General features: G+C 33.0%; 1 protein-coding gene across 2 annotated transcripts; it reads right to left on the reverse strand.

The window, feature by feature from the left end:
- Positions 1–3,216: 3,216 nt before the first annotated feature.
- On the reverse strand, positions 3,217–10,766 carry LOC101891613 (collagen alpha-1(IX) chain). Of its 2 annotated transcripts, none has more exons than XM_059123871.1 (9): positions 10,553–10,766; positions 5,654–6,108; positions 5,395–5,586; positions 4,778–5,137; positions 4,512–4,722; positions 4,337–4,453; positions 3,862–4,281; positions 3,561–3,797; positions 3,217–3,503 (listed from the first exon to the last, which is right to left on the reverse strand). In XM_059123871.1, exons 1-9 carry the CDS (start codon positions 10,629–10,631, stop codon positions 3,331–3,333), a joined length of 2,244 nt encoding a protein of 747 aa, XP_058979854.1. In that variant the 5' UTR covers positions 10,632–10,766; the 3' UTR covers positions 3,217–3,330. The 2 variants fall into 2 exon arrangements, with proteins under 2 accessions (XP_058979854.1, XP_058979853.1); XM_059123870.1 differs by having other exon boundaries at positions 10,550–10,766.
- Positions 10,767–24,725: the final 13,959 nt, after the last annotated feature.

The raw sequence follows: 24,725 nt of genomic DNA on the forward strand, positions 1-24,725 counted from the left end.
TTTTTCACTCTCTTGAGGTTTTGTATATCTAACCCAAATAATCCTCGTATTGTTATCCATAATATCGCCGAAGACACTATATACCTAAAATTGATCGATTTCAAGGAATCCTTATCCAAAACAAAAAAAAAAATCAAAAATGCTGTGAAGAGAGTCAAAAATTTTCGTATGCAGGTCCACGTCTTCGTATAACCGCCATGTAACGGTTTTCATTTAAGAGGTAGTTTTCGGAATTTTTTGAAATTTTGTAAGTTCTTTCGAGGGGATTAAAAGTTCGGCTCGGCCGAACTTAGCTGCTTTTTTACTAATTCTTTAATAAAACTAATCTTTTGCTAAAATGAACAGTCATGAGAATGGCCTGATTTGTTAATTTCCCCCAACAACATTTGAATATCCTCCCGGAAAAATATTAATGGAAAAATTCTATATACTATTATAAGACCAAAGCTCGATCCACATACACACACAAAAAAATATGTATTTAGCTTTTAATTTATTTATTTTACTTAATATTGTTTTCCTTTTTTTCTTAAACGACTGATTGTATTTTTTAGGATTTTATTTTGTTTTTCTTTTTAAATACAAAACAAAAAATACCAATAAAATTTACAATAGTTTTTTGTACAATGTAAATATAGGAGCTGCAAAGAAAATACTACAAAAATTGAAATTCAACACAAAATGGGAAATACTTAAACCACAACAGTTTTCAAATGCTTCGTAAACAGTCCATGGTTATAGGGTTTTTTATAACAATTTCATGACATTTCAAATAGACTCTTGTGTTCAAAAGTATTCCAAAAAAATAATATCGGTCAAAAGTTATGTTTATTAAACAAAAAAAGAAAAACGAATACACTTTAATAATTTTAAGGACAATAAAAAAACTCCAAAACTCGAAATAAAGAAAAATAAATTGAAAAAAAAAGACAAACGTTTAGTGACAGAAAATAACTCAAACCCAGACACACATTCAAAAAGTCTAGACTTAAGGCCTTGGCTTAATATTGACAAACACACACACACAGACACAATTAGTTATAAGAAAACACAATGCATTTCAAATAAAAAAGAAAATAAATTAATAAAAATACTAATAAAAAAAAACAAAGTATTGTAAAAAAATTAAATAATTTTTTGATACTACAAAAATAAAAAAAAATAAAAATTTACAAAAAAAAACCCTGTATTAAATTAAGTCTTAAAAAAGTTAATCTCAACTTTTTTGTTTTTGCAACCAAGTGAAAAATTCTATAGGTTATATATTTTTTAAAAATATAACTAAATATTATTATTATTATTTTCAGGTTATGTTTATGGCATTGACCCTAACATAACCTTAAAACAAAAACTAGAAGCTCATGTGCCATTTTTTTGTAAATTCTATTCATACTGACATACATAACATAACACGGATGATTGTCTTGTTAAATCTTAAATTTTAATAAACAAAAATAAATAACAATAACAACAACAATTTTAAATCTTAAGTCAATTTTTATTTAACTTTAGTTTTTTATTATTATTAAATTACCAAAAATTGTGCAATTTTGTTTTTATTTTTTTTATTGTAATATTTTTTTTGTAACACTATTATGTTAACAGTATAAATAAAAAAAAAACAAATCTATAAGAAATAAACAAATCAACAACAACAACTTATTGATATTACTATAAAATAACAATTACAACAATAAAAGAAAAACAAGAAAACCACAAAATAAAATTATAAAAAATATTAAAACCAAAAGAAAATGTGTTTTATTTCCAAAAAATAGTGTGGATTTTTAAAAATTATTAGTTCTTTTAACTACAAAAAAGTAGATTTTTTAAAAATTATTTTTTTAAAATCTTCAGCGACGTTGATTTTTTTTAAAAATATTTTTTCAAAAGCTACAACAACGTGGATTTTTTAAAAATTATTTTTTCAAAAGCTACAACAACGTGGATTTTTAAAAATTATTTTTTCAAAAGCTACAACAACGTGGATTTTTTAAAAATTATTTTTTCAAAAGCTACAACAACGTGGATTTTTTAAAAATTATTTTTTCAAAAGCTACAACAACGTGGATTTTTTAAAAATCATTTTTTCAAAAACTACAACAACGTGGATTTTTTAAAAATTATTTTTTCAAAAGCTACAACAACGTGGATTTTTTAAAAATTATTTTTTTAAAAGCTACAACAACGTGGATTTGGCAAAAATTAATTTTTTTAAAGCTACAACAACGTGGATTTGGCAAAAATTATTTTTTCAAAAGCTACAACAACGTGGATTTTTTAAAAATTATTTTTTCAAAAACTACAACAACGTGGATTTTTTAAAAATTATTTTTTTTGAAAGCTACAACAACGTGGATTTGGCAAAAATTATTTTTTCAAAAGCTACAACAACGTGGATTTTTTAAAAATTATTTTTTTTAAAAGCTACAACAACGTGGATTTGGCAAAAATTATTTTTTCAAAAGCTACAACAACGTGGATTTTTTAAAAATTATTTTTTCAAAAGTTACAACAACGTGTATTTTTTAAAAATTATTATTTCAAAAGCTACAACAACGTGGATTTTTTAAAAATTATTATTTCAAAAGCTACAACAACGTGGATTTTTTAAAAAATATTTTTTCAAAATCTACAACAACGTGGATTTTTTAAAAATTATTTTTTCAAAATCTACAACAACGTGGATTTTTAAAAATTATTTTTTCAAAATCTACAACAACGTGGATTTTTTAAAAATTATTTTTTCAAAATCTACAACAACGTGGATTTTTTAAAAATTATTTTTTCAAAATCTACAACAACGTGGATTTTTTAAAAATTATTTTTTCAAAATCTACAACAACGTGGATTTTTTAAAAATTATTTTTTCAAAATCTACAACAACGTGGATTTTTTAAAAAATATTTTTTCAAAATCTACAACAACGTGGATTTTTTAAAAAATATTTTTTCAAAATCTACAACAACGTGGATTTTTTAAAAAATATTTTTTCAAAATCTACAACAACGTGGATTTTTTAAAAAATATTTTTTCAAAATCTACAACAACGTGGATTTTTTAAAAAATATTTTTCAAAATCTACAACAACGTGGATTTTTTAAAAATATTTTTTCAAAATCTACAACAACGTGGATTTTTTAAAAATTATTTTTGTTTCAGATTAAAAGAATATAGCAGTTTTTCCAAAGACAGAAACAGCATGGATTTTTTTATTTCAATATTTATTTCGACTCTAAATGATTACATAAAATATTTTCTTATTGGCTACTGCTGCAGCTTTGTGAACACATCATTATTTTTTGTTTGCATTTTTTCCTCTGACCATCTTCAATAATTCGGTCCCTTGTTGTAGTAATTCTGGGGTCCCTTGTTATTTTGCGGTCCCTTATTGTTCCATTGCTGTTGGGCCAATTGCAAAGGATAAGTATAAGCTGCCATGTATGAACTGCAATCTGGACAACTGCCAGGCTGGCCTGGAGGTCCACGAGTGCCAGGTTCACCTAAAACAAAATGGTTACTTGTTTGCCAATACTACTAGTGTGTGTGTGTCAACTAACCTGGTTTACCAGTGTCACCACGTTCACCGGGTCTGCCGGGAGCACCATCAATACCCACTCCAGCAGGACCTGGGGCTCCAGGTGGTCCCATGGGTCCCTCACGACCCTCACCGGGATAACCACGATCACCTTTTTCGCCATCACGTCCGGGTGGGCCCATTTCTCCAGGTGCCCCCGGGTGGCCATTTAGGCCAGGATAACCACGCTCACCTTGTGGGCCTCGAGGACCAGGTTCACCTAAAAAAATGTTGAAATACACATTAAATTAAGGATTAGAGAATAATTTCCTCTTTTAACATACCCTGTATGCCCTGAGGTCCAGGTGGTCCTGGACGACTCACACCCCTACGGCCGGGTGGCCCAGGTGGTCCCATGAGAGTGTGCGAAATTTCACTGATATAATCTCGCACCACAGCCATGCAAATATCTCGGATACGACCCTCATCAAAATTGTAATTAAAATTGTCAGCTGGTTGGCCAGGAAGACCGGGCGTTCCAGGCATACCTTGTGGGCCCGGTTGACCAGGTTGACCTGGTGCTCCGGGCATACCAGGTGGTCCCATGGGACCAGTCTTAGTTTCCCAACCAGCTTCGTTATGTACCGAGGCGGGTCCAGGAGGGCCAGGTGGACCTGGAGGTCCAGGACGTCCATCGGCACCATCTAAGCCCGGAAGACCTCTTTCGCCCTTTTCTCCAGGTGTGCCAGGTTCACCAGGGGGGCCTGTAATGGGAGTGGGGCATGTATGTGTTTCTGTGATATTTTTTGGGTTACGTACCTTGAACTGCCAATCCCAATTGTCCCTCTTGGGGTGAGACAACTCCGGGAGGACCAGGTGGTCCAGGCAAACCTCTGTCACCCTTGTCTCCCTTTTCACCAGATTCACCGGGAGGACCTTGAAAAAGAAAACACTTTATTTTTGAATTTTTTTCTCCAAAGACATTCAGCTTTACCTTGTATGCCAAAACCGGGTGGTCCCTGGGGACCCGGCAGACCAGCAATGCCCTTCATGCCTGGGACACCGGGCAGACCGTTGTCTCCTCTTTCACCCTTCAATCCCCACATGCCCGGCAGGCCTGCATCTCCCTTTTCACCCTTCACACCAGCCACCTGGCCATATGTACCAATGGAAGGAGCCGGATTTCCGGGAATACCAGCAGGACCCTAAAACAATTCGATTAAATTTTTTTTTTCAATTCATAAAAGGTCTTTCACTTACGGGAGCTCCAGGCAAACCCCTTAGACCCGGTGGTCCCGGTAGGCCGTGTGGACCACTTGGACACTGTTCGGGGCATGTTACGACTTCCTTGCCATGGAATGAATACGTTGGGGTACTATCAATGTTCCAAAATTTCTCTGTTGTTGTATCCAAATATCCGATGTTAAAAGGTTCTCGTGGCGTCGTGGTGCTTTCAATATTATCGGGCCTAAAACGATTTGTGGTGGTTGTTGTTTCTGGTTTTGGCCATTCGTAATGGGGACGACTCGTGTTGGTTTGAATGTATTGGGGAAGGTCCTCACAGGTTGTGGTGGCCGGTTTGTCTTTGTCACAGCTAAATATCATCCATTGTAGGTCGATCTACAGGGGAAGAGAGAGGAGAGAGAATGGGCGAAAGAGAAGAAAGAGGTATAAGGGAGAGAGAAGAGACAGGAGACGAGAGAGAAAAGAGAGAAAAGAGACAATCAGAAATTGCTCCTGACAACTATTTGTGGGTTTGGGGAGAGTGAGAGAGAAGGAGAGATAGAGAGCGCAGACGAAAGAACTCATTTCTCTCCATTCCCGCCAATAAATCCAAAAATTTCTCAGAAAAAATTGCTGAGTGTGATCTAACATACCGGTACAGTTTCCTTGCTGGAACAGGTACGGGCCACAGTAAAGGCACCATCGGTGGCGTCAATGGGACCCCTCACATCCAAGGGTGCCTTAAAGCTGCCACGATTATCCGGCACAGGTTTACAATCCACCCACAGACGTACACCATCCTGGCTGACACCCAACATGACCTTATGCCAAGAACGATCGAAAATCTTTCGAGGATAAAAAAACAAACAAATTAAATATTTCCCAAAAAAAGGTTGCCTTCAAAAATCCCACCTCGATTTCCTCAAATGTCACCGTCTGCAGTGACCCGTCAAATTTAGGCAATGAAAATTCAATCGCATTTATTCCCGGATTTATGGTCACACTCATTAGCGATTCATACTCGTAGTCGCTCAACTCGAACAGATACCATTCGTAGCGGGGCTGTTGCTGTGGCACTCGGAAAGTACACTCGAACGAGAACTCATTGGGTATACCCTTGGGAAAGGCTCGCGACGATTCGATGGTCATATTTGAATATTCACTGATGTGATAGGCCTGCTGATAGCCTGTCGAGCCGCCGATTTGTGTAACGCCCTGAGCCTCGTATTGATACTCATCGAAACGATAGGAATGGAGGATATCGTAGGTAGTTAGATCGGGATCGCCGGGTCGAACAACGTTGCACGGTTCAACGGGCACAAAATCGCCATCCTCATCTTCGTCGTAGTAATCGTGGCCATTGTGTACTGTGGGAAAGCAAGGATTATTTAAGAATTACTTTTTTTTAAAGAAACAACGAAACGGCTGAAGCTAGAAATTTTGGGAGAGGGCCACTATTGGCCCGAAGGGATTAGATAAAGCTGGGTTGTAAAGGCATTAAAGGTACTAAATCTGGTACCCTTTTTATTTTAGGAAAAAGTAGAGCTAGAAATCTTAAATTTGAAATGAGGGTCACTGATAGAGTGTACGATAGATGTTCCGAAGGATGTTTGGAAATTCGCACTATAACTGTTCGAAAAGTACTTAAACCTAATACTGTTGGTTAAGAAGGTTGAGAAGAATCGATGTGAAATGGTAGTTACGGAAGTGTGTACACATGTATACGAAAGGTACTAAACGGTACAAAATTTAGTACAATTTGAATTTGGGGGAAGGGATGGAGGTGGAATCCTGAAATTTAAAATTACCATTACTGGCGGACTGTAGGATTGGGATATGAAGGAAGTTTTCGAATTGTGTACTTTTGTGTACGAAAAGTACTAAATGATACTAAGTTTGGTACAATTTCGGTTTGGGTGAATCGATAGAGATGGAATTCGGAAATTGAGAAAGAAGATGCAATAGTAAATTTTAGGACTAAGGAATGTATGTAATTTTGAAAATTCGTACCAATGTGTACTAAATGGTACTAAATTTGGTACTATTTAAAGTTTGGGTGAACCAATGCAGTTGGAATCCTGAAATTTGGAAATAAAATTACTATTGCATTGTAGGACTGAGGAATAAAGGTAGTTTTGGAAATTCGTACTTATATGTACCAAATGGTACGAAATTTGAAACCATTTAAATTTTGTATGAACTGTTGGAGTTGCAATCATGAATTTTGAAAATTAGATTTCTGTTGGACTGTATGATTTAGGTAGTTATGAAAATTTGTACTTAAGTGTAGCAAATGGTACCAAATTTGGTACAGTTTGGATTTGGGCAAACCAATAGAGCTGGTATGCTCAAAATGGGAAATAAGGTGAATGTCGCAGTGTACAGGGTGAGATGAAAAAACTGCAACCAACTTCAGACTGCTGTCATTTCTAAGCCATTCGTCCGACAGCTGTTGAAATTATTGCAGTGACAGCTAATTAGATTGTTTACAAGCCTACAAAAGCATTTTGATGAGAATTTTCCAGCAAAAAAAGTTCTTCGTGATGGAATTCAAGCGTGATAGTGTGATTTCTTTATATTTGGCTGGAAAACCACAAGTGGCTATCGTTAGAGCGCACTCCAGCATTTAAATGTGAATAAATCTTTTGTGTCTCGTAACATCGCTCGTTACCGCTACATCAGCAGAAATGGTTTGAAAAGTAAGGAAGCGACTTGATCGAAACCTTAGTCGCGGTGGCCGAAAATTGGCCACGTGAGCTGAACGTATCGCAATGTTCCATTCGGCAAATATTTAAAAATGAGGTCGGGGTAAAGCCATTCAAAGAATTCAAAAAGGGCAAGACCTTACACTGCAACAGAAAGAAAATAGACTCAAAAGAGCTAAAGAGTTGCTTCGCTTGGCCGAAAGTGGTGAACTGCCGAATTTGGTTTTCTCGATAAAAAATCATTACAGATGTCAGAGAATTACAGAAGAGGTCAGCTGAAAATGTGCACCTTTGGTTGGCCACCAGAACTAAAGCGCCGGTCATGGTGATGATGTGGGCCGCCATAACAGCCGATGGTCACTCTCCGCTAGTATTAATCGACCGTGGCATCAGAATAAATGCCGAATATTATCGCGAAAATATTATGGAGGGTGTATTAAAGCCTTGGGCACGCAAACATTTTGGCCACAGACCTTTGACATTCCAACAAGACTCAGCACGCGCCACCCAAGAATGGTTACAAAATCTCCGGATACTTGGACTATTGTGTCTGGAGTAGTTTGGAAACAAAGGTTGGTGCTAAAAAATACCAAAGTGTCGATCACCTCAAGCAAGCGCTTCGCCGGGAATGGGACAAAATACTGCAGAACAACATTCAGGCAGCGTGTGACGGTTTCATTGGCCGATTGAAGGCCATAATTCGTGCCAAAGGGACCAATTCGAACAAATTTGAACTTATTCTAAAATTTGATGCTGTTTCCTATTTTTTTCTTTCATTCAATAAAATTAAAAAAAAAGTAAAAATTATGATGTTTCTGGATCAGCGTAGGATCCTAAGTCGATTAGGTCCTGTCCATGTGTCTGTCTGTTGTAATCTCGCTAGAGTCCAAATGCAGCCTGTGTTAGGAAGCTAAGATTTTACATAGAGTTGTCTTTTTTCTGCAGGCAGGGCAAGTTCCAAAGATCAGCTACATTGGTCTTCCCCATAAAATTGTACCGCTTTATATTCGTCTTGTTGACGATTTTAGCCACAATGTCTAAAGCAATATTTTAAAATCTGGAATTTTGAGTTCATAATGATTTATATATCCTCTGGCAAAGCATTGTCTATGTTGATCCATTTCTTATAGGCCCCCAATAATTGCACCACTCCCCCCAACCTTCTTTTTACTATTTTGATGATTTGAATCCTATTTTCTAAGGGAATTACTTAAAGAGGTTTTTCTATGTAGCAGAAAAATTCCTATATGGGTCAACGTTTTTCTATAGTCCACATCCTTACTTCCCAAATGGTGGAGTGTATGGCCGAACTTAACTTCTTTTTAACTTGTATGCATTTGTATCTAATTTATATCCATTGTAATTTAAGAAAAAAGTTTCAATAAAAATAAATTTAATAATTTTCTGGAAATCACGTATATTTCCAAACACTTTCTGACTGGATTTTTTAAAAATATATTTTTTTCAACAACTATGCAACCGGGATGTTTTTTAAATTTTTTTTTCATAGCTTAAAAATTGTAGTGTTTTACATGTTCGAAGTTTTAATAGTATTTTTGCCAGGACTAACAGGTCGAGAATTTTAAAAAGAATTTTCTAAAGCTTTCCGACCTTTAGTTTCTTTGAAAAAATATTTGTGGGGCATATCTTTTCCAAAAAAAAATACGTGCACTCTGGCAGTTGGTTGATTTTCGAGGAAGTTATTTTCTAAGATAGTCAGATATTGGAGTTTTAAAAAAATATATTTTCCATGGAGTTTTTAAATTTATAAAAATGTATTTTTCAGGGCTAGCAGCTCAAGAAAGGTTAACAAGTATTTCTTCGAGGACGTTAAAATATTTTTTTCAAAAACTTTAATACGTTGGATTTCCAAAAAAAATCAAAAAGCTACCTGTTTGTGGTCTTTAAGAGCGGTCAGTTATTTGAAATAAATTATTTTCATAGAAATAATTTAAAATGCCCCCAGTTATTTAGAAGGTCTTTTGCACACAGAAAGGCTTTCCGACCATAAATTTCTTTGAAGAAATATTTGCACAGAGAATCTTTTAGATAAAAAATACATGGCCTGTCAGGGCGCTGATTTTCGAAGTATTTTTTTTTTAAGAATTGTCAGATATTGGAACATTTAAAAAATATTTACCAAGGACCTTGATTTTTTTCGATTTTTAAGAATGTATTTGCCATGGCAAGCAGCTCGAGAATTCTTTACAAGTATTTCTTCAAAAACTTTTGGAGAAAAAATATTTTTTTAATGATTTTATGAAATCCCTAGGCTACCAGTTCATGAACTTTAAAAGAACTTATTTTCATATATATAATTTAAAATGCCTCTGGTAATTTGAAGGGCCTTTGGCCAACAGAATGGTCTTATAAAGAGACAATTTTTTTTCAGATACAATTCTTTGAAGACCTTTCTAATTTTTTTTGGAAATTAAAACCCCCTGGTCATTCAAGTTTTTCTGGCCACTGAAGACCTCTGTAAAATCTCTCTTTTGCAAATGCACTCCACCAGTTCTGTTATTGACCACTCCGAAATATTTCCTGAGTCTCTCAATATTGTGCAATTGAGGCGGTATCTATCGCTTTCCATCTGTTCTTCTTCTGTCTTTTCTAATTCAACTCTGGGTCACTCTGGGGGTCATCAATTTTATTTTTGTCTCTTTAACCGAAGAATGCGTACTCCAACTAAATATTTGTTGTGTCTTTTCTTTTTTTTTTTGATAACACAATTGGTCTTGCTGGTGATAGAGAATGCAAAGTAGAGCACTCATTTTAGATTGTCTTTGTTGAGATGAGAATTTGAAATTTAATGACAAAAAAAAAAAAATTAGAAAATGTCTTTTGACCGGAAATACGTTGTGAAACCTGGCGACACTGTATCAAAAAGTTCGATTTTTCAATTAAATGTGAGATCAATTTTCGGAGGATATTTCCTACTTCCTTTTTATAAAAGTTCACAAATACGGTATCGATATAAAATTTTTAGATTTTTTCACTATTTTCAGTTTTTTTTATTTAACTAATTTCTTGCTCCATTTTCTTTTTTTTTTTTGTAATAAAAAAATGAATTTAAAATATTTTTAATTAATTTTCTTTTACACACCACCTTGTCCCACTGCAACGGCATTTTGCAATATTTGACAAGCAAATAATAGAACCAATATTCTTCTCAATTGGCTTGACATCTTTAAGAATTTTCCTTCAATTACTTCCTCTTGAAATGTTTTTTAGCACATTGTCTGTTCACTTTATTAAAACTGTGTGTCTGTTCCGCTTAGAAAAACCGCGTTCCAATTCGTTTAAAGTTCAAATCACAACTGATAGGAATCGAAACGTATTCAATTGAAAGAACAGTTTTAGGGGGCATCAAAATGTATAAACCGTCTGTGCCTCGTCGATTTCTCTTAAATGAACCCCAATATTCTGTTTGGAGTGAGTAGTTTTGATTATTCTTTTAAGTTGCTGTTGTTTATTTTCGAAACAGAGATTTGAAAACAAAGTATTGAATAGAGATATTAAGCCTTTAGGGAAAAATCACTAAATGTTTGAATTATATATAAGGGTGAGATTTTGAGATTTTCTGTACGTCCTCGATCGTATTTTTCAATAGATTTTTTTTTGTAAAAATATACAATCTTCAATCTGATAATCCCTAAAAAATATTTTTAAAAGTATCTTCGACCTTCCGAGGCTCTTCTATAGATAGAAGACCTTCGAAAGTTTCTTTATTATAAATAGAAGATCTTCGAAAGTTCTTCGATAGATAGAAGTCCTCTTCCATAGACTGAAGACCTTCGAAAGCTCTTCTATAGGGGGGAGACCTTCGAAAGCTCTTCTATAGGGGGAAGACCTTCGAAAGCTCTTCTAAAGAAAGAAGACCTTCGAAAGCTCTTCTATTGAAAAAAAGACCTTCGAAAGCTCTTCTAAAGAAAGAAGACCTTCGAAAGCTCTTCTAAAGAAAGAAGACCTTCGAAAGCTCTTCTATAGAAAGAAGACCTTCGAAAGCTCTTCTATCGATAGAAGACCTTCGAAAGCTCTTCTATAGATAGAAGACCTTCGAAAGCTCTTCTATAGATAGAAGACCTTCGAAAGCTCTTCTATAGATACAAGACCTTCGAAAGCTCTTCTATAGATAGAAGACCTTCGAAAGCTCTTCTATAGATAGAAGACCTTCTGAAGCTCTTCTATAGATAGAAGATCTTCCAAAGCTCTTCTATAGATAGAAAATCTTCAAAAGCTCTTCTGTAGATGGAAGGCCTTCGAAAGCTCTTCTATAGATAGAAGACCTTCAAAAGCTCTTCTACAGATATGAGACCTTCCAAAGCTCTTCTATAGATAGAATGCCTTCGAAAGCTTTCCTTCTCAATCTCTTCTAGACAAAGAAGACTTTCTCAAGCTGTTCTAGGCATAGAAGATATTCTGAAGCTCTTTTAGCCATGGAATACCTTCTGAAGCTTTCCTAGATAAAGAAGACCGTCCGAAGCTCTTCTAGGCATAGAAGGCCGTCTGAAGCTCTCCTTGGCATAAAATACCTTCTGAAGCTCTCCTAGACATAGAAAAAAGCTTCTAAAGCTCTTAATGGCATAGAAGCCCTTCTCAAGCTCTTCAAGACATAGAAGAGCTACTAAAACTCTTCTTGACATTGAAGAACTTCTAAAGCTCTTCTAGACATAGAAGACTTTCTCAAGCTCTCCTAGGCATAGAAGACCTTCTCAAACTTTCCTAGGCATAGAAGATCTTCTCTATCTCTTCTAGACATACAATACCGTCTGTAGCTCTCCTGGACATAGAAGACCTTTTGAATACCTTCTAGAAATAGAAGACCTTCTGAATACCTTCTAGAAATATAAGACCTTCTAAGCTCTTCTACAAATAAAAGACATTCTTAAGCTCTTCTTAAAATACAAGACCTTCTGAAGCTCTTCTAGACATAGAAGATTTTCTTCCAGACTTGGAAGACCTTCTGAAGCTCTTTCAGACTTAGAAAACCTTTTGAAGTTCTTTTCGATATAGAACAACTTCTGAAGCTTTTCTAGACATAGAAGACCTTCCGAAACTCTTCGAGACATAGAAGACCTCCTGAATCTTTTCTAGGCATAGAAGACCTTTTCGATCGTCTAAAGCTTTTCTAGACATAGAAGACTTTCTCCGACTATTCTAGATATAGAAGAACTTCTAAAGCTTTTCTAGACATAGAAGAGATTCTGAAGCTCTTTAAGACATAGGATACCTTTTAAAGCTCTTGTTTTCATAGAAGACCTGTTGTAGCTCTTTTAAACATAAAACACCTTCTAAAGATCTTCTAGACATAGAAGACCTTCTGAAGCTCTCCTAGGCATAGAAGACCTCCTAAAGCTTTTCTAGACATAGAAGACCTCCTAAAGCTTTTCTAGGCATAGAAGCACATTTCAAGCTCTTCTAAACATAAAAGACCTTCTGAAGCCCTTCTAGCTATAGAAGACCTTTTCGATCGTCTAAAGTTTTTTTCTAGACATGGAAGACCTTCTCCCACTCTTCTAGATGTAGAATACCTTTTAAAGATTTTCTAGACATAGAAGAGATTCTGAAGCTCTTTAAGGCATAGGATACCTTTTACAGGTCTTGTTTACATAGAAGACCTTTTGTAGCTCTTTTAAACATAAAACACCTTCTAAAGTTCTTCTAGACATAGAAGGCCTTCTTAAGCTCTTCTAGACATAGAAGACCTTCTAAAACTCTTCTAGACATAGCAGAACTTTGGAAATATTCTAGGTATTCTCAATTTATTTTTTTAGAATATGAGACATACGCTTTTCTCCCTCTCTCTCTCTCTCTCTCTCTCTTACTATTTACCTCTCTCTTTTCAACAAAATACAGATAAGAGACCCATCACTAATTTCACCAATACCCCGGCCTTGTTCATCGCTGAAATGATGAAGAACAAGTACCGCTGGCTGTGAATGAATGAAAACCCATTGTTCCTGCACTGCGCCAATAAATCGTCAGCATAATTCTTGAAATGAAAACACCACATGGACAGAATTTTTTTGTTTTTATTTTTTTTTATTAGAAAACAATTTTTTTCATATTTTTTGTTAAATTTTTCTTTTCTTTTTCATAATAATTTGTTTTGTTTTGGATTTTTTTTTATAATTCTTTAATATTATTATATTTTATTTATAATGCAATATGTTCACATTGGTTTTTTTGTGTTTTATGAGATTTGGTTTTATTTTTTGTTTTTAATGTAGTGGTTGTTACTAGATTTTTTTTATTTTTTTTTGGTTCATTTATTTGGTTGTTGGTAGTTTTTGTTTTTTTTTTTTTGTTTTGTTAAAGACATAATGAAATAAAGTTTTTTAGTTGTATTTGTTTTTTGTTAAAGAGAATCTGTTGTTTTTTTTTAATTCTGGATTTCTTGTAGTTGTTTTTTTATAATTCTTTAGAGATTTTCATTTTTTTGTTTTTTATTAGTTTTCATTATTTTTTATTTTTTTATTTTGTTAAATATTAAACACAATTTTTTCACAGTTTATTGTCGTTTCTCGACTATTTTGTGTCATGGTCGAGATAATAAGTGTTGTTTTTGGTTTTTGTTTTTGGTTTGTCTGTTTCGTGTTGTTGTTTTTTCGGTTTGTTTTTAATTTTCTTTCCTTCTTTTTCTCTATCTTTTTGTTTGTATTCTGTTATTTAATTTTTTGTTTGTTGCTTTTTAATAATAATAATAATAATAATAATTTAATAATCATAATAATAATAAGTAAATATATAATAATGTATGTTTGTATATATAACTATTTGTTTTTGGTTTTTTGTTGTTGTTTTATTATTTCTCCATAATAATAAATAATTTATGCCAAGTGTAACTATGTATGTAGGGTGTATTTGTATGTTAAGTACTATGATCTTTTTTCTTGTTCGGTATTAGAGAAAATATTATTAGTTTTTTGTTTCTTTATTTGAAATAAATAATAATTTATTGTTGGATTTTATTTTATTTTACAAATAATATTATTGTTTGTTTTTGTCATAAATTTTATTTTTTTCTTTTGTTTGAATGATAAAAAAAAAATTTTTAAAAAAATTAACTTTAAATTATTAAAATTAAATTATTAATTAAAAAATAAATAAATTCGAAAAAACTGAATTTTTAGAATATTAAATTAATTTCTAAAAAAATTGCTTTGGAATCGGTGCAAATTAAATTTTTATACGAAAGGGAAAATTGAGAGATATAAGCCTACAGATAATTTAGAACCAGTTAAATAAGGAAAATTGACAAAAGTATTTTGCCTTACAAAAAATGTACCCTCTAAGCCAAGACATTAAAACCCAGTAAGGAGTGGTCAATAGTCAGACGGGACAGACTATATGATGCCCTACAGCATTATGCATTTAGCATGATATGCCTTCGATAAGAATTATATTGAAAAAGCTAAATTTTGGCCAGGCTGAATTTTTTATACCCTCCATCATTTGGAAGAAACTTGAAAAAAAAAATGGTTGAAAAATACAGCTCAAATGAAAACCGTTATATAAGGGCTATATGAAGACCTGGACCTGCATAAGTCATAGTCATAGGCTGTAGAACAGTTCCGAACTTTATATACGAAATTTGAAACAATTCCGGTGAATAATGTCGTCAAAATCATAAAAATACCGAATATCTGGGGGCACCGTTATATGGGCGCTATACTAAAACGTGGACCTATTTAGACAATTCTCTTCTAAGGGGTAATTTTATGACAATTCCATTAAAAAATTTAGCTGAGAACTCCTTGTGTAGAATTTCAGATAATTCCATTGAAACATTAGCCACATCAAAATACCGAATATTCGGCGGGTACTGTTATATGGGGGCTATACGATACCCTGGACCTATGTAGACAATTCTCATTATTAGGGTAAAGAAACTCCTTGTGTGAATTTTCAGATAATTCCATTGAAAAATGTGGCTAAAATCATCAAAATGCCGAATATCGGGGGGTACCATTATATGCCGGATATACTATATCGTGGTGCTACATAAACAATCCTCTTCCAGGGAATAAAGTACCTACAGAGAACTTCTTGTGTAGAATTTCAGACAATTCCATTGAAAAATGTGGTTAAAATCTTCAAATTACCGAATATTCGGCGGATACCGTTATATGGGGGATATACTATATTGTGGACCTATATAGACAACTCTCATTATTAGGGTAAAGTACTCACAAAGAACTTCTTGTAGAATTTCAGATAATTCGATTGAAAAATGTGGCTAAAATCATGAAAATACCGAATATTCGGCTGGTACGGGATATACTATATCGTGGACCTATATAAACAATTCTCTTCCAGGGGATAAAGTACACACAGAGAACTCCTTGTGTAGAATTTCAAATAATTCCATTGAAAAATGTGGCTAAAATCATTAAAATACCGAATATCGGGGGGGTACTGGGGGCGATATCGTATATCGTGGACCGATATAGCCCATCTTCGAACTTGACCTCCCTGCAGACAAAAGACAGATCTGTGCAAAATTTTAGCTTCTTATCTTATCTTATCTTATCAACAGACGGACAGGCGAACGTACGGCTAATCGTCTTAAAATTTTACGCTGATCAAGAATATATATACTTTGTTGGTTCTAAAATTAGTATTTCGATGATTTACAAACGGAATGACGAACTTTATATACCCTCCATACTATGTAAGGTGGAGGGTATAAAAATTATTATTGGAGCAATAGATATACCGGACCGAGTATCACTAAATGGTGGAATATGAAAAAATCTGTTCAGTTTGGACTGATACTACATATATGGTAAGCAATAACCGTAAAATCGGATGCAGATGTATATTCAAGGTACATAAAAATCTAAACATATATCGAATTTAGCAGAGGTATTTTCGAGCAGAATCTGATGCCCGGTATTATTGTTGTGGAGCACATATTACGCATGTGAGTGACTTTAACACCAAATCGGATAAAAAATACATATGGGAGCTATAGCTATATCTGAAGCGATTTTGACCGAAATTCGCAGCACATGTTTTTAGGATGAATTCCGTCCGAAGCCATGAGCCATTTGGGGCACAAAAAATCTGAAATCGGATAAAGATATATCTGGGAACTGTATCCAAATCTGAAACGATCTTGACAAAATTTTAAAAACTTATTTCTGAGCTGTATCTGATATCTGGAAGCTATATCCTAATGTGATCCGATCTCGAAAATTTGACAGAGGTATTTCTGGGCTATATCTGATATCTGGTACCAAATATCATTGCTGTGGAGTGCATATTAACACCAAATCGGGTGAAACATATATATGGGAGCTATGGCTATATCTGAACTACTGATTTTCACCAAAACTTGAAGAACTTGCTGAATACCGTCGGATGTGCCAGATTTCACTCCATTTAGGCCGATATTGGCCATTTGGTGCACAAAAAAATTGAAATCGGATAAAGATATATATGGGAGCTATATCTAAATCTGAACCCGATTGACAAAATTTTAAACACTTATTTCTGAGCTGTATCTGATATTTAATACCAAATACTATTGTTGTAGAGTGCATATTACGCATTTACCAAATCGGATGAAAATATATATGGGAGCTATAGCTATATCTGAAGCGTTTTTCACCAAAATTGAAGTACTTATTTCTAGGAGGAATTTAATCGAAAATTCAGTCCATTTAGGCTGATATTAGCCATTTGGTACACATTAAACCTGATTCCGGATGACAGAGGTATTTCTGGGCATTATCTAATATCTGGTACCAAATATCATTGCTGTGGAGTGAGTATTACACATGTGAGGGAAGTAAAACCAAAATCGATATCTGAACCAAATTTCATGTACTTGCTTCTAGACTGAATTCAGTTGGATGTACCAAAATTCAGGTCATTCGAACTGATATTGGCCATTTGGTGCACAATTAATCCGAAAGCTGTTGAGGATATATGTATATGGGGGCTATATCTAAATTTGAGCCGATTCTCGTCAATTTCAATAGGGTTCGTCTTTCGGCCAAAGGTAACATTTCTGTAGGACTATATGGCATTATGGCCAGATTTACACAACAATTTGCTTATATGTCAGGTTAGGGCCAGAATAGAAGCCAATTGTTTGGTGGAGATGATCTTAAAGGGGTTGAAACGGACTGAATGCAGGAAAATTTTCTAAAATTGCAGTTGCTCTACAGGCCACAATTAAAGGCCAATCGAATCGGAATTTTGCATGAGGTTAGGGTTTAGAACAGAGCAGAAGTCTAACAGTTTAGATGGTAAAATGGACCAAAACTTCTGTGTAAAATAGTTTTGAATACTTCGAATGAATCGGCAAATTTAAATTTCAATATTTTTTTTTACAAAAGTTCATAATTCTTCCACGGGACAACTAAGGAAGGACATCAGAATTCCATTTAAAAAAAATATTTAAAAATATACAAAATAAAAGAAAACATTTATTAAATAATATTAATTTTTTAAATAACAAGTTAAAAAGTATCGGTCGGTATTGCCGACAGATATATACCCTCAGCCTGCGTTAGATTATTTAAATATATTTTGGTTAGTATTACGATTATTCAAACGTTTGACCCTCTATGCAGCAGGTTCCGAAGGAATGGGTCAATATTGTCCATTTCGTATTTTATGCGAAATCATAAATTCCGATAAATTTCATATTCATATCAGACTTCTTATTGAGAGAAATATTTGGGAATAGCAATTAGTAAAGAATTGCTGAATTGTTTCGAAAGTTATGACAGATAAAATTATTGAAAATTGTGACACTATGTGGGTGAGGTGCCAGAAGGGGTTCGAAGATATATACAAATCTTGTGTTAGCAAAAATTTTTGTATGTTTGAAATTTGCAGAGAGTTGCTTATTTATTTGAGTTCAAAATCTTGAACCCTATGTATGGGGGAGGTACCAGAAGAAATGGTTCGATCTATACCATCTTTATAACAGATCTTGTGTTGATAGAAATATTCAGATGTGCCAAGTCTAAATGGAATCGGATGTTAATTTGGCGTTTTATGAGCCACATGGGCTCGACATTTTGTGGGGGAGGTACCAGAAGGAGTGAACCGATATAGTCAATGTTAACACCAGATCTTAGGTTTATAGAAATATTGGGATGTGTGAAATTTTAACACGTTTAGTTCCTTACATCACATTTTATAAGAGTTATAATTATTTAAAATTTTGACCCTTTGTGGTGGAGGTACTTGATGGAGTGGACCGATATAGTCCATTTTCGCACCTGACCTAGCACTTATTCGCAAAGTTCGAGCAAAATCGGATCATCTTTTTTCTTTCTGTGCAGAAAATATATTTTTCGCAAATTTCGAACTTTTGTGGGGGAGGTACTTGATGGAGTGGACCGATATTGTCCGTTTTTGCACCTGACCTTGCGTTGTTACAAATATTAGGATTTGCAGAGATGGGGCAAAATCGGATCATTCTTTCTCTTTCTGTGCAGAAAATATATTTTTTTGAAAATTTCGACCTTTTGTGGGGGAGGTACCAGAAGGAGTGGACCGATGTATTCCACCTTCACACCAGATATTACGCTAGTACAATTATTGGGATGTGTGAAATTTGAAGACAATCGGACTCTTACTTCACATTTTATAAGAGTTGTTATTATTCAAAATTTTGACCCTTTGTGGGGGAGGTACTTGATAGAGTGGACCAATATTGTCCATTTTCGCACTTGACCTAGCACTGACAAAAATATTAGGATTCGCAAAGTTGGAGCAAAATCGGATCATCATTTCTCTTTCTGTGCAGAAAATATATTTTTTGAAAATTTCGACCTTTTGTGGGGGAGGTACCAGAAGGAGTGGACCGATATTGCCCATCTCCGAACTCGATCTAAGTTTGACAATAATATTACGATGTACAAAGTTTGGACCAAATCGGATACTCCCTTCGAGAGTTATCGTGCGCACCAGCCAGCCAGACAGACAGACAGACAGACAGACGGACGGACGGACGGACAGACGGACATCGCTAGATCGACTCCAAATGTCCTGAAACGGATTTGGTCCAAAGAGACCTAGGGTCTAAAATCGTTATTTCGACTAGGCACGTTTTGACCGTATCAAATGATATATACCCTCTGTAGCCATATGGCTGAGGGTATAAAAATATCATTTTTAATGTCTTCAAATTCATATCTTCTTTATGTTTTTTTTTAAATATTTTTCTATATTGAATATATTACAAAAAATATATATTTTTGCTTTCTTTTCTCTTTGTTTCATTTAGGAAATTCTGTATTTTTTCAGTTTTTGTTTATGGATGGATATTTTTTTCTTCATTCTAGAATTTAGGTATGTGTGTATTATATGTGTGTGTTACAGGAAAACCTCTCACGCACAAGGATATTATAAATTTCAACACAATTGCTTAAAAATGTGTGCTACTATGGCAGAAGAATACAGGTAGATGCATCAACGCTTCAAATATGAGTAGATTTTATATGTTTTCTTATACGGCGTCATTCGGAGCTTATTATAATACGCTTTTTACAACATTTTTTTACAAATTTAAATAATTTTTCCATCAACATTCTTAATTCTAAAATTGGTTTGACAGTTCATTGTTCCAGCAGCTGTGTTGATGCATCTACCCATATCCTTCTACCATGGTGTTACAGTACATTAAGATCGTGTTTACACACGAAATTGGGAAGCGATTTACCGTCATAATTTGTCAATCACAATATGTTTAACATATGTTTTTCATAGTCAAATTGACAATTCACAATGATATCAACCACAAGATGTTAAAAATCAAATGAAATACTAAAATGAATTTAAATATTGTTGGCAATTTGTTTGTTGTCTGTGCCGTGATTTCAATCACAATAATGTGGTTTGACACGACGGTCTTGGATTTTCAGCCATGTCAACTATTGTGATTGATCTATTTTATAAACCTCAAATTTATTGTGATTAAAATTGTCTCAACCGGAGAATTGCAGGGAGAGGTCTAACTGTTCCACACTGTTGCTATAATTTTTCGATCGGACGGCCAAAGATATGTGAAAAAAGAACAAAATTATTTTAAGCGGAATTTTTTTAAATTAAAATTTTCAGTTTTTCCCAATGAATTTTGACTTTTATAGAACATTTTAAATTTTTCTTTATTTTGAAAATTCGGAAAAATATATCGATAAACTTATTTTTTGCGGAAATTCATATTTTTTAATATTTTTAAATTAATTCTGAAAATTTTGGAAAAATTTATCGATATTTTATTTTTTTGCAGAAATTTGTTAATTTTTAATATTTTTAAATTAATTCTGAAAATTTTGGAAAAATATATTTATACAATTATTTTTGTTTGTGGAAATTTGGTAATTTTTAATATTTTTAATTTTTTTTTTTTTTTTTGAAAATTTTGGAAAAATATATTGATAATTTTTGTTTTTGCGGAAAATTGCTGTATATTTATGCAAACATTTTTTTTTTCTATTTATTTGTTTTAATAATATTTTTGGATAAGTTGATCTAAATTTTAACAGAATTTTGTCTCCGATCATGCTTGTTATTGTTTTGAATTGATATTTATTTTATTGACATGAAACCAAATTTGGAATTATTGTGCGTTCTATGTGATTCTACATTTCTTCATAGGATAACCATTAGATATCTACATTCTTTACTACAATAGTACAAATTCTAGATAGATTTTATTTCAAGATTTTTAATTTTTTTTTCAGATCGCAATGGATATTGAAACAATTCTTTTCTCATAGGGTACCTAACCAAATAGTAGTTTTTAGAAAAAAATTCAAGTTTCTCTAAACGATTTGAATGAAAATTTAATTGAATAACGAAACCATAACCATTGTTATATACACGAAAATGGGAAGGGGGCTGCAATAAACGCATCAAATTTATTTTCGTTATCGAGAAACATGCCAAAATAGATATTATTTCTATATTTCATTTTTCTCTATTTCTATTACTCTTCTCTAAAATCTTTTTAAGAATTTCTTGAGTATTTCCACAATTGTCTCTATAATCTATTCTATTTTGTTATCAAAAATAAAAGAAATGTTTATTATTTATCTATAAATGTTTACTCAACTCCCTCTGCAAGACATTAAAAATGATATTTAAAACATAAATACATTTAAAAAAATAAAAATAAAAACTTCAAAAAATATTTTGTTTTTATTGCATCGTTAAATTTTTTTATTGAAAATATTTCTTTGATTATCAATTTTTTATTTATTTTTTGATAATTTATTTAAATTATGAAATTCGGCTATAAAACATGGGAATTTATTTTTGGTTTAAATTTAGTAGATTTTGGTTATTACATGTTTATGTCGGTTGTTTTTGTTGTTGTATGTCTATTTTGTAATGGATTTATGTATTTGTAACTTTCAAGCAGGTATCTCTTTTTACAGCTCATTCTCTATAATTTGTAGGTACTCTTTTTTGAAATATATATAGATCATTATAATGTAATTTTTATGTATTGTTTTTTATTTTGGGAAAATATAAATTTCAGAATTTTGTGAGAAAATTTTAGATTTATTTCATGGAATTTTTTGAAACAATTTTGAAATTCATTTATTTTGAAAATGCATTTCTGTTTAATTTTAAATAATATTAGTGAAGCATTCAATAATCACTTGATTCTGGAGGAAATAATATTTTCAGAATTTTGTGGGAAAATTTTAGAATTTTTTCATGCAATTTTTTGAAAAACAAATTGAAATTAATTTTTTTTTTTGAAAATGCATTTCTGTTTAATTTTAAATCATTTAATTGAATCATCCAATATTCACTTGATTCTTTGTTGTATTATTGTGAATTGTTGCTCTTACAAAAGTAAAGCATACTTTTAGGCTCCATAAAGTAACGGCACGGAAATAAAGTACAACCGAATAATGGCGCAATAATTGTTTATTCCATGAACCGAACATTTCATTATTATAAACTAACTTACCAGGAATTGTATAAATTGAAGTATACCTTAAGGCGTACTGTAAATTTGTTTGTTGAATAGAAAATGAAGAGAGAAGATCATACATCCCATGATATTCTGTTGGGAATTCTAATAGTTTTTCGAATTTGCAAATAACTTTCTTAATTTTGTTATTGAAAATAATCACAGTTTTCTTAAAAACAGCCAAACATAGTAGCTTTTATTTCGCCTTAATTTTCTTTTGACAATACAAAGCAACCCCATTTACAATGACATTTTGATTGAACAAATACAAAAAAAAAAAAAAAACAAAGAATAGATGCTTCCTAGTGAATATGTTTTAGACATTTTGAAAAGTCACATAGTTTCATAGATATGTGGGCACTAGAAGAGGATGACACTAGTTTCGAAAGAATCTGAATAATTCACATTTCAAATACTTAAAACTCTGACAGTATGCCGGCTCTGATTCTAGGACAATTTTTTGACAATTCGAAATATATTTCAAAGTGGAGTCTTCGGATTTCTGTTAAAAATTTGAATATTTTTAACTAGGTTTCTTATTCAGGTGTCGTTAAGTTAAACAGAAGTAACAAATTTGAAATTACAACAATTAACAATAATGTTACAACAATAAAAACTGGTCTAAAATCGTAATTTTAGTTTCTTTAAACCCGCCCAGCTCTGGGTTTCTTTATGAATTTTCAATTCAATTTTCAATTGTCGTTAAAAATAATTTTATTGGGAAAAAATGTTTCCTTCGAACGGAAATGTTTCCTCATTTTCTGAGAAAGAGAGAACACATTTTACCCTTTTATGTGCTTTCTTATGTAAGACTGATGCCGTCTAGATGTAGCTGCAGATTGGGTTTATTCTATTCTGTCAAAAAATCTTTTATAACATATTTGTATATTTTTTCGAATTTCTATAAAAATACATTTGATTCATTTCATTGGCCGTTTGAAGGCCATAATTCGTGCCAAAGGTGATCAATTCGAACATCTCGAAACTTATTCTAAAATTTGATGCTATTTCGACATCTTTTGCTTTTATTCAATAAAATGTAAAAATTGTGGCGTTTGTTGTCGTTTTTTCATCTCACCCTGTACAATGTACAACAATATCGACGTGTAGAGGTCGCTCAAAAGACGAAGGTTTTTAGTTTTGTAGTTTTGTTTTTTTACATGCAACAATCTACCGGGAGGAAATAGAACACGTAGATGATGCTCAGGTGGTCATAAGTTTTATCAATAGCTGATCTATGATATAGTAGTGGCAGCAAAGCAATCGAATATCGTGAAAAATGTTGACAATGAGTTCTTCTATCTTCATATGGTATTAGCTATTCAAAATAATCCGGTAAATCAATGAGTGTGTAAAAACTCGACGTCTAGATGGTGACTATGTACTATTGTAAAGCACTTCCTTGTTGCAAATACTAAAATGTCGACGTGGAGATGGCGCCCAAAGCGTGGTTTCTTTTGGTGTGACAATCTAAAAATTTTACATTTCTGGAGTCACAAATTAAATTCCGAACTTTTTTTGTTATAATGATAAGCATGCAGATGACGCTCAACAATAGATCTCAGATTAACAATTTGAATTATTGCAGAAGAAGCCAAGTTAAAGATAAATCGAGAAATAGACCTCTGTCGAGAAACATAAGAGTAAAAAGTATGATTGCGAAATTTGAGTGTAACAAGGTCTTATTTCTCAAACAGGTTAAAAAAATATTGACGTCTAAAAAGAGTGGAGAGTAAATTTCTTGTAAAACTTGTACTCCTCGCGTACCCTCAATCGCGAGTAAAATCGAGCCACTCGGAGCTCTGTATAAAATCCTGTCTCAAAAAGCCTATAGGAGAGACATAAAAGAAAGAAGATTGTTTGAGAAAGGGGTTCGAGAGCAACTAGATTTTGAAGACTACCGAGTAGTAGAGTGAATATAACAAGGGATCAATCGCGAGTAAAATCGAGTAACTTGGAGCTCTGTATAAAACCCAGGCTCAAAAAGCCTTTAGGAGAGACATAAAAGAAAGAAGATTGTTTGAGAAAGGTGTTCGAGAGAAACTAGATTTCGAGGAGTAGCGTAGTGGATCGAATCATGGCCTTTGTAAGTAAGAGTTAAAAAAGAATATTGTAAGAGACATCAAAGAAAGAAGATTGATGGAGAAGAGGAAGGTTAATAAAAAGAGTCGAAGTGAACTGTACTATTCCCGTAACAGAATTTATGACTGCTTCGAATCAGAGAGTTGTCGTTAGTCATAGTTCTAGAGTCGCGTAAGAAAATCACCAAAAAGAATATTGGTCGAGAAGAAGAGTTAGAAGAATAGAAGCTGAAAATTATCAG

Source organism: Musca domestica, unplaced genomic scaffold, assembly GCF_030504385.1.
Source record: "Musca domestica strain aabys unplaced genomic scaffold, Musca_domestica.polishedcontigs.V.1.1 253, whole genome shotgun sequence".
NCBI classification, from domain to species: Eukaryota; Metazoa; Arthropoda; class Insecta; order Diptera; family Muscidae; genus Musca; species Musca domestica.